A 13,905-nucleotide genomic window follows, 5' to 3' on the forward strand; every position below is an offset into this window, starting at 1 on the left:
AGATCGCGGGGAGGGGCCGAGGCGAAACCCGAGCCCTGCGCCCACCACCCGGGCGGGCGACGTGGCTCCGCGGCCCCGGCTTACCCCCGCAGCCCGGCGGCCAATGGGCGCGTGAGCAGGGCCGCCCGGTGCTCCCCTGCCCGCTGCCTGGGGCGCGCCCCTCCGCTCTGGCACGGGGCGGGCGCTGGCCGAGGGGCCGGCCCGTCCCCTCCCTCCTCGCGCTGGCCCCAGCCCAGCCGCCGCCGCCGCCGCGCTCGCTTCGAGCACGCATTCCCGAGCCGCCGCTCTCATCGCTCGCTCGGTCCCTCCCCGCGGGCCGCTCTCCGCTCCCGACGATGGCGCGCGGCGGCCGCGGTCGCCACCTGGGGCTGGCCCTGGGGCTGCTGCTGGCGCTGGTGCTGGCGCCCCCGGCGCTGCGGGCCAAGCCCACGGTGCGCAAGGAGCGCGTGGTGCGGCCCGACTCGGAGCTGGGCGAGCGGCCGCCCGAGGACAACCAGAGCTTCCAATACGACCACGAGGCCTTCCTGGGCAAGGAGGACTCCAAGACCTTCGACCAGCTCACCTCGGAGGAGAGCAAGGAGAGGCTGGGGTGAGGCCACGCTCGGGGGCTCCGCAGGTGCCCGCGGGGCCACTCGCGCGGGAGCCGCGCGGACCGCCAGCCACAAAGCGAAAGAGAAATTGGGCGCCGGGACCCAAGGGCGGGGATCCGGCGGGCCCGGCGGCTGGGCTGGGGCAAAGTTGCCCGCGGACGCCGGGACCCTGCGTGCTGATCGCCGCCGGGGCCGGGGTGACTTCCCGCGGGGAGGCGAGAACGTGGCAGCGGTCGCGGGAGCGAGGACGGCCAGGGCCCGCCCCCTCCCCTGGGTTGCATCAGAAGGGAGGGGAGAGAGCGTACAAAAGAAAAATTTGTCCACGGTGGCCTTTTAGTGACATGAGTTCTTCCCCACCCTCCCGGTTTCTGTCTTCCCCCCGCATTCCAAGAGAGGAGGGCATGAGACACTGCTAAGGTCTCAAGGATTATCATTAAAGGGTAGAAGATGAAGGGGCAGCGGAGAGGGTTGATTCCTGGCCTGTGTCCCTGGGCCGGGACTGGGGTGTTCTTGCCTTCTGCTTAATCGCCCCAATATCGGAAGTAAGGGGTATAAAAATCCTGTTGTTCAGAAGGGAGGGGCATTTGGTGACGGGGGGTGGAAATGGAAACTGGTCCTCCTTTCTGTTTCCAGCAGTTTCTGATGGCAGCAGAGGCACCCAGTCTTTTGGCAGCTGGGGGCAAAAAGCTGGAGGGTGGTGTGGTGACAGGTTGTGAATTTCACTGTTGAAGGCAGTTGAGTCAGGAACCAAACCTGGGAAACAAAACTTGGGTACATCTCAGTGCACCCTCTCCGCAGCCCCTGGGGAGACACTTGAGCTTTGTGCAAAGGTATCTGGGAACCCTTCCACAGAGGAATCAGCAGTCAGCCTGATCCCAGATGGAGACCCGTCTAGGGAGGGTCCCAAGAGGCCTGCCTACTGGGCACCAGGCCTCCAGGAATCTGGTTCCTGGGGGTGGAGGGTCTTTCTGGCCTGTTACACAAAAAAAAGAACACAGCCATCCTTGTGCTGATGGGGGCTACCAAAGGCCAATGTGGTTGGTTAGAATATGAGGCTAAATTATACCTATTGTGTAGGTGCACCATCTGCCTGCTCTGATAAAAACATCTTTGAACTTCAAAGTCACCTCCCAACAGTCACCTTTTATTTTGCAGAGAAGTACTTTCTCTTCCAGTTTGGGCTTTAACAAAGGGAGCCATTGATGAGTTCAGTCCATTGTATTGCCTTGAGGCACTTGGAAGCTGATATATTCTGGGGCCCCAGGTGGCAGCCGTTTGTCACCAGGGAGGAGGAGGAGAGGTTTGAGGGATTGGAGTAGGGAACTCCACTTTTCAGTCGTAAGGCTTCCAGTTCAATGCCTTCATCATGATGAGTAAGAGAGCAAGTGGTGATGAGCAAGTGGTAATGGAGTTGGTCTCCATTTGACCCTTGTATGAACACCTTAGCTGCATTCATTTATTTTTTTAATTTAATTTAATTTATTTTTTATACAGCAGGTTCTTATAAGTTATATATTTTATACATAATAGTGTATATATGTCAATCTGCATCCATTTATTCACGCAGCAAACAGTTGAATGGCTACTGTATTCCAGGTACCGTGTTAGATACCTGACAACTACAAAAATAAAACCTTACGTTCTAGGCCATAAAGTACTTATAATCATATGCGGAGGGCAGAGATTCAAGCAGATGCTACGCATAATTGCTGTGATGGTGGCATGTAAAAGCCACAATGACCGCATCTCGGAGAAAAGGAGCTCCCTAAGGCTTCGGGTTGGAGAAAGTAACTTGGGGGTTTGGGAAGTCACCTGACCAGAGCTTGTGGCACGACTCAGAGGTTACCAGGAGTATAAGCAGGGAAAGGCATACTGAAGAGAGAACAGCCTGCTTATACAGGTTTTGAAATCTGTTCTTGTGGATTCGGGGTGTTGGGACAGTAAAGGGACAGGGCAGGAAAAGTGGGAGGTGGGAGTGGCGAGGAGGCCAAGGGCAGAGCAGGAAGGACCTCTGTGAGGTGGAGATTAGACGTTATTCTGTACATGGTAGAAATGTCATCATCCCCAAAATTCATTAGGAAAGTTGGACTGGCAGTAGGGCAGAGAACATAACTGAGGCACGGATGGCAAGACCAGGGGCACAGGGTGGCCGTGAGCCCCTAAATCAGGCACAGCGGGAGAGGGTAAACCCAGAGCCACGTTGGAGGGGGAACTGGCAGCGCTTGCTTTTGGCTCAATGTCAGGGTGGGTGGGGGAGAGGTGGGGGCAGTCAAGGGTGGCATCCGTTTTCTGGCCTTGAGCCACTGGATGGGTAGTGAACACACCGCTCACCTATAAGGTAAATCTGGGCTAACTGCAGAGGAGGCTGGAGCGTTGGAAATGATGGGTGCGGTATGGGACTGGCAGAGCGTAAGAAGCCATTTCTCTGTCCACAGCTCCTGGTGCAACAGTCCCCTCCAAGTCCGGACTGCAGAGGCAGGAGCATGACTGGATCCAGGCAGCTTTGTCACCACCATCTGCCCATAGATTCTGAAAACATGACAGCTCTAAGGCCCCTGAAGACACACACAAAAAAAGTAGGGACCCAGAGGCTTCATGCAGTCACAAGTGTGCTGCGCAGTCTGAGAAAAAAATGTAAATTACTTGCCAACATTTAATATCAAAGCGATTTCACATACAGCCCCCGATTTCCGGCTTCTCTTGACACCCATGGCCCATTTTTCCATGAGTAAGTCATTGTCTGGAGCAGAGCTGGGCAGCCTCGTTGGCAGCTGTCAGGGGATCCCCGCGCTCCCAGGACGCTTTGCTTACTCCCGTTACCTGTTACCAGTTTGTTGAGTTCTCCATCCTCCTGTGGTGGGGATTGTCATCCTTAGTGAGGAAAGGCACACATTCTCTCCTCTACTCCTCACAACGTTCCTTGTAAAGTAGGTGTTCCATTTACAGATGGGGAAACTGAGACTCAGAGAGTCAAGTCAGTTGCCCAAGATCACACAGGACTAGGGTCCAGGTGTTCTGATTATAGCGTTTGGTTTATTTACATCATAGCCTCCTTTCCCTAGAGCTCATGTTTGATATTTTTAAAGAGAGAGGTTAAGATTATATATGCTTCCAACAGATATTTATTGAGCTCCCACTATGTGTCAGGCTGAGCTATGTCCTGGATATTTCTTTGGCATAGATTAGATGCTGTCCTTTCCAGAAAAACAGGTTGTATACTGTCTGACGTGGTTTGGTCTTTGCTGGTTTGAGATTCTGCTTCTCAGTTGGCTTTGGATAACGATGGGCATGTCACCACCGTGTCCCCAGGACTGGAGCAGTGTCTGGCGCACAGTAGGTAGGCTGAACACTGCACTGTGTTGAAAGAATTCTGCTGTGTCTAGCTGTGATTTCCTGGAAGGAAGATACTTGAGGTTTAGTCTTTTGGTCTTGAGACCTGTTAAAATTGCAAATGAAGGGACAAGTCAAAGCTGTGAGTAAAGTTTACACCTTCCTGAGAAAGAGGAGCTTGGGCTACCCAGGTTCGGGTAGGAGGTGGAGATTTAAGTGCTAATGAATTCATTTCCATTTCTAATTGATCAAAGAGTAACTGCCGATTTGAACTTCTGTTCACAGTAAGAAAGATAAAATTCCAGCCCAAAGCAAAGAAACAAATCCCTAATTAGCCTGTATGACATCATCCCAGGTAAATGGACTACTAGGGTAAAACTTTCTTAAACATTGGAAATAGCTTGCAGGTGTCTTTGAAGTTTCCTTCAGGGATGGCATCCCTAGCTTGGGGCCCTTTGGCCTAGAGATGGACACTGTTGAGTTCCCAGCCTGAAGTTTGCTCTGGACAGGGGTTTGGGGTGCCTTAGTGAAGTCCAGTGGGGAATTGCTGGAACCTGGGCCAGCTGTGGAGCAGGAGATGCCAGTGGGCATAGGGGTCTTCACCCTAAGAGCAAGGGGTTGAGGCTCCTGCAGCTGCTTAGCTGGTCAAGTTTCTTGAATAAATGTCAAGGCTCTTTCATCCCTGACTTTTTTTTTTTTTTTGGCTGTGTTGGGTCTTCGTTGCTGCGCGCAGGCTTTCCCTAGTTGCGGTGAGTAGGGGCTACTGTTCGTTGCGGTGCACAGGCTTCTCATTGCAGTGGCTTCTCTTGTCGCAGAGCACGAGCTCTAGGCGCGAAGGCTCAGTAGTTGTGGTTCGCGGGCTCTAGAGTGCAGGCTCAGTAGTTGTGACACACGGGCTTAGTTGCTCCGCGGCATGTGGAATCTTCCCAGACCACGGCTCGAACCCGTGTCCCCTGCATTGGCAGGTGGATTCTTAACCACTGCACCACCAGGGAAGCCCCTCATCCCTGACATTTTCTGCTACGCCCAAGATCTGGTCTCCTCCTGCTTTAAGTTTCAAGTCTTTGAATCCAAAGTGGTGAGATTAAAAAAAACAAAAAAACAAAAAAAACCCACTTATTTTTTGGTTGGTTTAGTTAGAATCTTCCATCTTTTTCATTGGGCTTAGAGCCAGAGGACATGGATTCTTACCCCAGTGGTACCAAATACTCCCTCATTGCTCTAAAATGAGGGAGTTAGACTATATCAGGGAAGACTGCTAGGTTTCATCTTACAAATCAACTCACTCAGTTTCTGCAGAGCACTGTGTTGAGAAGGATTCTGAGGCCACATCAAGGTTTTTTATCAGGACAGAAGGGCCTGATCCACTAGTAGTGTCTGCCATTGGCATTAGGTGGTTGTGGGGAAGGCATATCATCCTTGGAAAAGATAAACTTCAAGATCCTTTCCAGCACCGTCAGATCATTGATTTTATTTTAGCATTTATGCATCTTAGATTCTGCAGGTGTTTGATCTCTTTCTGGAGCAGGATCACACAAGCCTTGATAATAGCCTTGTGGGTTTTTTTTTTAACTACAGGAAGATTGTCGATCGAATTGACAATGATGGGGATGGCTTTGTCACCACCGAGGAGCTGAAAACCTGGATCAAACGGGTGCAGAAAAGGTACATCTACGATAATGTCGCCAAAGTCTGGAAGGATTATGATCGGGACAAAGACGATAAAATTTCCTGGGAAGAATACAAACAAGCCACCTACGGTTACTACCTAGGTAAGAGGTGCTGCAAGAGCGATTACACAGCTGGGGCCTGTGTAACAAGCTTCTTGTGGGAAACTATACTGTCTCATCATATCTACCCCCTTTGGGGAGACGTCTCAACATCCTAAGTAAAAACTGCTTGTGTAACATCCTGCTCTGCTTACTAAGAATACACCAAGTTGCTTACTGTGAGTGAACTTGTTGGTGGAAGGGGGCAAGGGTCTAATAAAAAATAAACTGCTCCCTAACCTGAGCTTACAGTCTCAGAGGTACACCCAGAGAACAAAGCAGAGAGGAAGCATGTTTTATGTTACAGTTTCAGAATGCTGCCGAGTTTCAGGTAGCAAGGACCGAGTAAGCTGGAACAATCCAGGAAGGCTTCCTGGTGGAGGGTGGCTTGGGAACTGGGCCTTAAAGAATGGATTTGTATTTGGAGAGGTAGAGACGGGCGGGGAAGGTGGGTTAGCTGGAGGGGCAAAGGTGCAGCAATGCATTCAGCAGTGCCCTGGAGGGGCAGGGTTTGGACATAAGTCATGCTTGTTTTGGGGGAATGATGGAGGGGGTGTGTGCCCAGCACTGGGTGCAGACCCGCTAGGTGCCTGGCAGAGCCGAGAGGGGACAGGCCTGAGGAGAACCAAAGACATATCCACTCCCAGCCAGATTAAGAGAGGTCTTGAAAAGAGTCAAAGGGAGATTTAGAATAGATGTCCTGGGTACTAGGGAGCCTCTGTATGTTCTGGATCAAAGAATATAATGAAAGTAGGGTTCTGCAGAGAGAAGTATGGCATTAATATGGTCTCAAGCCTGTGCTTTTCACCGCTTGCTGTAATGCCCCTAACAAGTCTTTAGGGCATGGACTGTATGGTGGTATGGAGGGACAGACACTAGAGGCGTTCTGAAATAAAATGTTTCAAAGAACTCGATAGGTCAGGACCTTTTGTCTTCTATGTACCATTTGGTGTGAAGGAGGAGTGATGTGGGAGAAAACGCCTTAGGCGCCCGGTTTTCACGTTTCTGTGTACATCCTCCAGGAAACCCCACAGAGTTTCATGATACTTCAGATCATCACACCTTTAAAAAAATGCTGCCACGTGACGAGAGAAGGTTCAAGGCTGCAGACCTCGATGGTGACCAGACAGCCACCCGGGAGGAGTTCACCGCCTTTCTGCACCCTGAGGAGTTTGAGCATATGAAGGAAATTGTGGTTTTGGTAAGATAGAGAAAGAGCCTGCGCTGGCAAAAGACCAGGACGAAAGCTGCATGGAAACCTTGTCCCTTCCTGCAAAGTGAGAACGTTCTTCAGCCTGAAGGGCATGGGACAAGGACCCTGAAGTGGAATACACCGGAATACCTGTGTACCCAGGAGATCAGTCAGGGCAGGGTAGCTGCCGTAGCAAGTAGCCCCCAATCCCAGCCATTTAACACAATCAGAGGTTATATCCAGTCCCGGGCAGATGGTCCCGGCCAGGTGGATCTCCTGGGCAGTTCTTCTCCAGTGTTGTCAGGCTCCCAGTCTACTTCCATCTTGTCCTCCACCATCCTGTGGCTTTGAGGTCATCCTGGCCACTACCAGCTGGTAGATAGAAGAAGAGAAGGACCGAGGAGGAGGCATAGCCTGCCTTCACTCTTCCGAGGGCTCCTGCCACACATAACAAGGCAGGGGAATGCAGTCTAGATGTGTGTCCAGAAAGAACAAATGCGCTTAGTGAGCAACGAGCTAGCCTCTGTCCTATCTGAGGGAACAACAAAAAGACTCAGAAATGGAATGCATTGTACTGTTAAATCATATGGAAACTCAAAGTCGGACCATGCTTGGAAAGGATGCTCCCCTTGGAGTGTATTTGCTTTCCAGTGTCTTGTTGGGTCCCACCTGTCTTCATTTTCCACGACAGTAACATAAATGCCATCACCTGTTTTCAGGGCCGATATCCCAAGGCAGTTCCAATTGTTTTGATGCTGGGAGACAACCAGCTCTGGACCCAGTCGTGGATGGGCTCACTCTTGCCTCGTGCTTCATCCTTATGACCACAGTGACCCCAGGGACTGGGCAGTGGCTTTAAGAATCATTCCTTTTTACCACCCAACACCTACTTAATGATAGCTAATCTGACACAAGACAGTGAAGATGGGGAAGTGGATTATGGGCTTCTGATTGGCTCTGTTCTCAGGCTGGCCATTTTCTCCGGGATGCCTTTGAGTTTCTGTGACATGGACAGTAGACTCATTTAATTAGCAAAAAACCTAGTTAAGAAGTCAAATGTATTGATACTAAATACACAACATAATACATTCGGAAGTCAGATATACTTTTAGTTTCTAATTGCCCAAAATAGTTCCATATTTTTCTGACACCAACTCGGTGTTCAGGGTCCAGTTAGCACTGGAATCTGTCTTTGTGATCATTTTAGTCCAGTGGTTCTCAGGCTGGGTTCCTCCCAGTACACAGAGATGATCTGGCCGGAGGGTGGAGACGGTTGACCTGGCAGGGCTTCCTGATATAATTAGAGTTGCAGAGAGGGTGCTGCTTTTAAAATCCCCCGCTTTGCTTCCTAGGAGACCCTGGAGGACATCGACAAGAATGGGGATGGCTTTGTAGATCAGGATGAGTATATTGGTAAGTGCTGGCCTGGAGTCTTGCTCCAGTGTCCCAACTGGGCAGCGTCCTCCACCCACATGTCTGGCTACTTTCCTCAGATGACTCTTTCAGCAGCAGCTGTAAGTCTGTAGGTGTCACTCCTGTTACTTCCCAGTGAGAGGGGCTTGTCACACCAGCCCTAGCGGTGCAGATTCAGGGAGGCATTCCTAGTGGAGAAGAGCCCAAAAGGCTGGCCGCACCCCAGGGCTGGCCAGCAGTTGATCCCTCGGCTCTGAGAGGTGCCCTTCATCACTCCGTGTAGTTCTACCTTTGCGAAATGGGACTGGAGATCCCAGAGATGTACGGTGAAGCTAGAGCGGACAGTCTCAGGGGACAGACTTTACAACACACTGTTAGCCAGCGGGGCCTAGAAACTGGGTGGACGGAGCTGTGGTCAACAGAACTGTTTACATGCCCGAGTTCTCTGCAGAAAGGCATTCCTTCGTAGGTAAATCCTTTTACAAAGTGCACGATTGCCCCATGATATAGCCGTCTTACGCCTCTGGTTTTTGGTCTTCCATTGGGAGTACTGTTCCTAGTTTTTTGTTCTGAAGGGCTCCACTGAAGCAACATCAAGAAGTGTGTTTGCAGGTAACTGAGCCCTGGCTGAATGAGGCTCCAGTTAGTGCCCCGGGTCAGACGCTGCCCAGGAGCCTTCCCAGCATGAAGGACTAGAGAAGGCGGCAGGGATATTTCCATTTGATCCTCAGCGGCTGCTGCTTCAGTGCTTTGGCACGTGGCCCCAGCTGCAGGCCACCTTCTCGTGATAGCTCTTCTTTTCCCAAGTCTCAGTAAAGTAAAAGCTGGAAAATCATTTGAAGGATGGGATGGATATAATTTTTGTGCAGGTTTTTTTTTTTTTTTTTTTTTGCGGTACGTGGGCCTCTCACTGTTGTGGCCTCTCCCGTTGTGGAGCACAGGCTCCCGACGCGCAGGCTCAGCGGCCATGGCTCACGGGCCCAGACGCTCTGCGGCATGTGGGATCTTCCCCGACCGGGGCACGAACCCGTGTGCCCTGCATCGGCAGGCGGACTCTCAACCACTGCGCCACCTGGGAAGCCCACTGTGCAGAGGCAGTTAATTACCTTTCAACATAAAAGAAGAGCCCGTGTTGCCATCAGTCTCTGGTGTGTGGTTGTACTACTTTGCCACCCCATACAGAAGAATTAGTGCCTTCTGAATGAAGGGCAAAGTTTCTTCTAATCGTTTGGAATTATATTTGATCTGAAGAACCAAACGTTGTCCCCTCTGCCTGTGGTAACAGATGGGCAGCTCTCGCCACAGTAATTAAAGCCATCTCGGTGGCACTACCTTTCTTTGTAGAATAACCAATGCTGACAGCCCCGTCATCAGTGCAAGCAGCAGAGCCTGCCTCAGGCCTGGTACACGTGCGTGTGTGGGAAGGTTCAGATCCCTGGACACCTTGACAGCGGTGGCGGAATTAGACTGACAGGGAAGGCTGACTGATTAAAACGATGTAGCACTTTTGATTAAAACTAGGTGCTCTCCCCACCCTCCTCCTGATCTGCATTGAAAGGGTGCAAAGTCAGGGGCAAACTCTTTGAGTGGCTTTGTCTAAAAGAAACATTCCATTCTTTACACTGGCAGAGAGGGAGGTAGGCTCATTGTTCTTGAAAACTGAATTCTGAGTGACTTGGAGTCAGAGAGACCGGATGTCCAGACTTGTCTAGCAAGTGACTTCAATTTACGGAGGAGCCTTCTCGGCAGGCAGAGACAAGTGGAAACTGGTGGTGATGTAGCGTAGTGGGAAGAACACTGGAATTAAGAGTCCTGGCTTCTCCGCTTACTAGCTTTGAGACCCTGTGGGAGTCGTGTAATCACTCAGTATAAGCCCGTTGCCGTATCTGTAAAACGGGAAGACACAGCACCCATGTTTCCAGGACGGTGTGGGTCTACTTGTAGTTGAACGCAGGGTCTTGCCTCTCTTTTTCCTTCGTTCACTACCTACTGTCTCTACCATCTGACATTTCCAAGCTGTTTCCATCAAAAGAGAAATGGCCCTCAGGGTATCTCTTTTCCAAGAAGATCTAGTAGCTTAGCAAACGATGGATAAACTTTGCCTTCTTCTTCCTTTCCCTGCCATTTTCTAAAATGAGGGTATTTATCTATCTTATAAAATTGCTATAAGGATGAAATCAAATATATGTGAAAGCCCCCTGGAAATGATATAAACAACAATTGTAGTAAACATGGTGGTTAAGACTATGGGTTGGAAGCAGGGTGCCCATGTTCCTGTGTAGCCTACTACATTCTCATACTAGCTGTGGGTCCTTGGGTTAAGGCTGTGCCTTGGTGTTTTCATCTATAAAGTGGGAATAATGACACCTAACTTCATAGGATTGTAATGAAAAATCAAATTTAAAAAAGTATGTGCTTTACACAGCATCTGGACCATAGAAAGTGCTGTTATTGGTCATTGTTATTAGTTTTCACCTGTATAGTTCCAGGCTGGGTTGTAGAGGGCTTTCACATTTGACCTTCATAATAACCTTCTGAGTAATAAGTTATTGTCTCCACTTTACAGACGAGGGACTGAACTAAGTCAAAAGCCAGGATTCATCTTCTGGCTCCCAAGCACAGTTCTTTCTCGCCCACTAAGCGGCCTTCATAGTGGATAAATCATTGCATTATTTACCCAAGAGACTGCCCCCAGGTGTCTGGTTAGGTCTCTAGATTGCTAGAGGTCAGGTTTTCTTGGACTTACCTTCCCACTTGTCTTTATAACCAAGAACAGCCTTTCCTTCCAGCTGATATGTTTTCCCACGAGGAGAATGGCCCTGAGCCAGACTGGGTGCTGTCAGAACGGGAGCAGTTTAATGAATTCCGAGATCTGAACAAGGACGGGAAGCTGGACAAAGATGAGATCCGCCACTGGATCCTCCCACAAGACTATGACCACGCACAGGCTGAGGCCAGGCACCTGGTGTATGAGTCGGACAAAAATAAGGTATTTCAGCGTCCTCTGGAATCATTCCTTGAAGGGAGACAGTTTACATAAGATTGGTTCTGTTTGCTTCTTTGATGTTTGCCTTGGCCCATGTGGCCATGTCCTTATTGACTTCTCTCATTCCTGCCCTACATCGGAGACCTGTGAACTTCAGCCAACACCGTGATAACCCACAGTGAGCTCATTAGGCCCAGACGTTCCTGTTCCTGGAGAGTCTGCTGTGGGTCACAGTTAACGTTCACTGCCATCTCCTAGGATCGCAGAACCGGTCACTTTGTTGGCTGTGGGCAGGCATGGATTTAAGAGGTGTGCCCTGTGTTGCCCTAGGACAAGCTTGTTCATCCATTCATTCAGTCAGCAGACACTCATCAGACATCTGCAGCATGTGAGGCAGAAGAAAGCCCATCACATTAAAGTCTCGGCATCCTCAGGCCAGCTCACCGTGCTGGCTCCGAGCCAATATCTATTGGTCAGTATCCAAATAAATAAATAAATGAGATTTAGAAAGAAGTCCTGCCTCTTCCCATTTTGATCACAGCTGCAAATTCTCGGGAGACAGTCAAGTTTTGCAGTCAAGCCATAAAAGGGAAGTAGAATTCTTCAGGGCCTGTCTTGGGAATGCCAGCATTGTGTGTAGACATAACTAGACTCTGGCTCCTCAATTCCTTGAGGACTTTTCTGATATATTTTAGCACAGCTTTTGTAGCAGGAGGCTGTTCCAATTTGGGGTTTTGCAGGGCAGTGATGGTAGATGAAGGAGGTACCTAGTAGCTTATTATGAAATGTAATATCTTAAATGTTGCAGATCAATGAAATACCATGAGCTTCATGCTGTGATGACTCAGAGTGACCAGAGTTTCTGTGACAGAGCTCTTTTCTTTCTCCTACAGGATGAAAAGCTCACTAAAGAGGAGATCTTGGACAACTGGAACATGTTTGTTGGAAGTCAGGCTACTAATTATGGGGAAGATCTCACCAAAAACCATGATGAGCTTTGATGCACATTCACCATAATATGACAGACTGTCATAGGCTTTCTTTTATTGTCCTGGATAATTGCTATAATTATCTCATTTACAGCAGTTGTGTCCCCCCAAAAAGCAAGTTTATCACCTCAGATTGGGGTTAAAATTATTTTTTACTCAATATTTGCTGGAAAATAGTCATCACTGATCTTTGAGTAAGGTTTCTGTCCAAACACATTAAAATCTTGGTAAATTACAGTGCTCTGTGGGGATACATTGCTAAAACATGACTTTTTAGCTTTTTCCATGAAATTTGAACTGAAGGGGAATAAAATTTTAAAAAGCCCTATTATTCAGAAGCTGGGTGAGCGGGGAGAGGGCATTATAGGGAGTGACTGCTATGTATTTTAACTGCAGAGTTTTTACATTTGCCACTGTTAAATAATTGGTGAGGGAAAATTCTGATTAAGCTTCAGTGGTATCTCATCCTACACAGGCTTCTTTCAGAGCAAGGCTGATATTTCAGATTCTTCTTCTTGACTTTGTACTCTGAGCTGTTACTGTAAATGGCATATAAATCTCTGTGCATTCTTCTACATGGACCTGCTCATGTGCACAACAGATCCACCCGTCTTTGTTTTTTGTTTTGTCTTTGTTTTTTACAAGAAGAAGCAGTTAAGAAAGGTTATGTGAAAAAGAAAGGAATTTTAAAGGTAGGGAGAAAAGATGAATGTCAGGCATTTGAAGAACTATAGGAAAATGGTAAACACTTTATCATACTTGAGAAATTTTTCTTGACATGTAAATGAAGCAGATCTGATCTTTGAAAAAGTGAACAGAAATCCAATCCATTTCCTTGCTGATCTCTGATAGGAATAGGGAGTAGGGTCCTAGGAAAGCCTGCTTAGTGGAGCTCTGGAACCCATCTCATCCAGTCCTGGTGAATCCACAACCCTTGGACCTGCCCTGGGACCACTTACACCATGTAATTGACAAAGCAGGTTCCAAGCCACTGGCTGAACTGGAAGAAATAACTTTTACAGGTTGAACTTCCACCTTAGAAGGAGAAAGTGAATGAAATAAAGGATCCCTCTGAGGATTTTCTACTGTGTCCTGTGGTGTTTGACTTCATATGTACCATTTGTGACATTATTCACTGTTGATAGAGAATTTAACAGTGGGATGAGATGACATGAGTAAGATTATAAAAGTTTTGCATTTTAAAAATCCAACTATTAGAATGTTCAGAACATATTCATATTTACTTATTTAATACATATATACTTCTCTATGCTAATTAGAGAACGTGCAGGTCAGTTTAATGGTAAGACCTTTCAGAGACAGGTTTCAGTTGGAGGAAAATCTGGACTTCTTATCAAGGCCTAGGAGGCCCTATAGCAACTGGTCCCTTCCCAACTCATCAGCCCCACTCCCTTTCACCTCCCATAGCAGCCCCACTGACTTTCTGGTCCTCAAACACACCAAGTTCATTTCCAGGTTGGGCCCTTTGCACTTGCTATCCTTCTGATTTGGAACCCCCATCTCACACATACTGGGGTAACTCAAAACATGCTTCTTCAGCAGGACCTTCCCGACTCCACTATTTGTAGCAGTCCCATTTGAGTCCCCGTCTCATTTCCCTGTTTTATTTTCTCCT

General features: G+C 48.7%; 1 protein-coding gene across 1 annotated transcript; it reads left to right on the top strand.

The window, feature by feature from the left end:
- Positions 1-321: 321 nt before the first annotated feature.
- On the top strand, positions 322-13,359 carry RCN1 (reticulocalbin 1). Its single transcript, XM_060018645.1, has 6 exons — positions 322-589; positions 5,499-5,692; positions 6,712-6,890; positions 8,234-8,294; positions 11,084-11,283; positions 12,174-13,359. Exons 1-6 carry the CDS (start codon positions 336-338, stop codon positions 12,279-12,281), a joined length of 996 nt encoding a protein of 331 aa, XP_059874628.1. The 5' UTR covers positions 322-335; the 3' UTR covers positions 12,282-13,359.
- The last annotated feature ends 546 nt before the right edge of the window (positions 13,360-13,905 follow it).

Source organism: Delphinus delphis, chromosome 8, assembly GCF_949987515.2.
Source record: "Delphinus delphis chromosome 8, mDelDel1.2, whole genome shotgun sequence".
Taxonomy (NCBI): domain Eukaryota; kingdom Metazoa; phylum Chordata; class Mammalia; order Artiodactyla; family Delphinidae; genus Delphinus; species Delphinus delphis.

Bases quoted from the DNA above. Each gene is read 5' to 3' on its own strand.
- RCN1 (XM_060018645.1), top strand. From the start codon at position 336: ATGGCGCGCGGCGGCCGCGGTCGCCACCTGGGGCTGGCCCTGGGGCTG. The intron at 590-5,498 runs GTGAGGCCACGC...TTTTAACTACAG, and splicing joins GAGAGCAAGGAGAGGCTGGG to GAAGATTGTCGATCGAATTG. The intron at 11,284-12,173 runs GTATTTCAGCGT...TTTCTCCTACAG, and splicing joins ATGAGTCGGACAAAAATAAG to GATGAAAAGCTCACTAAAGA.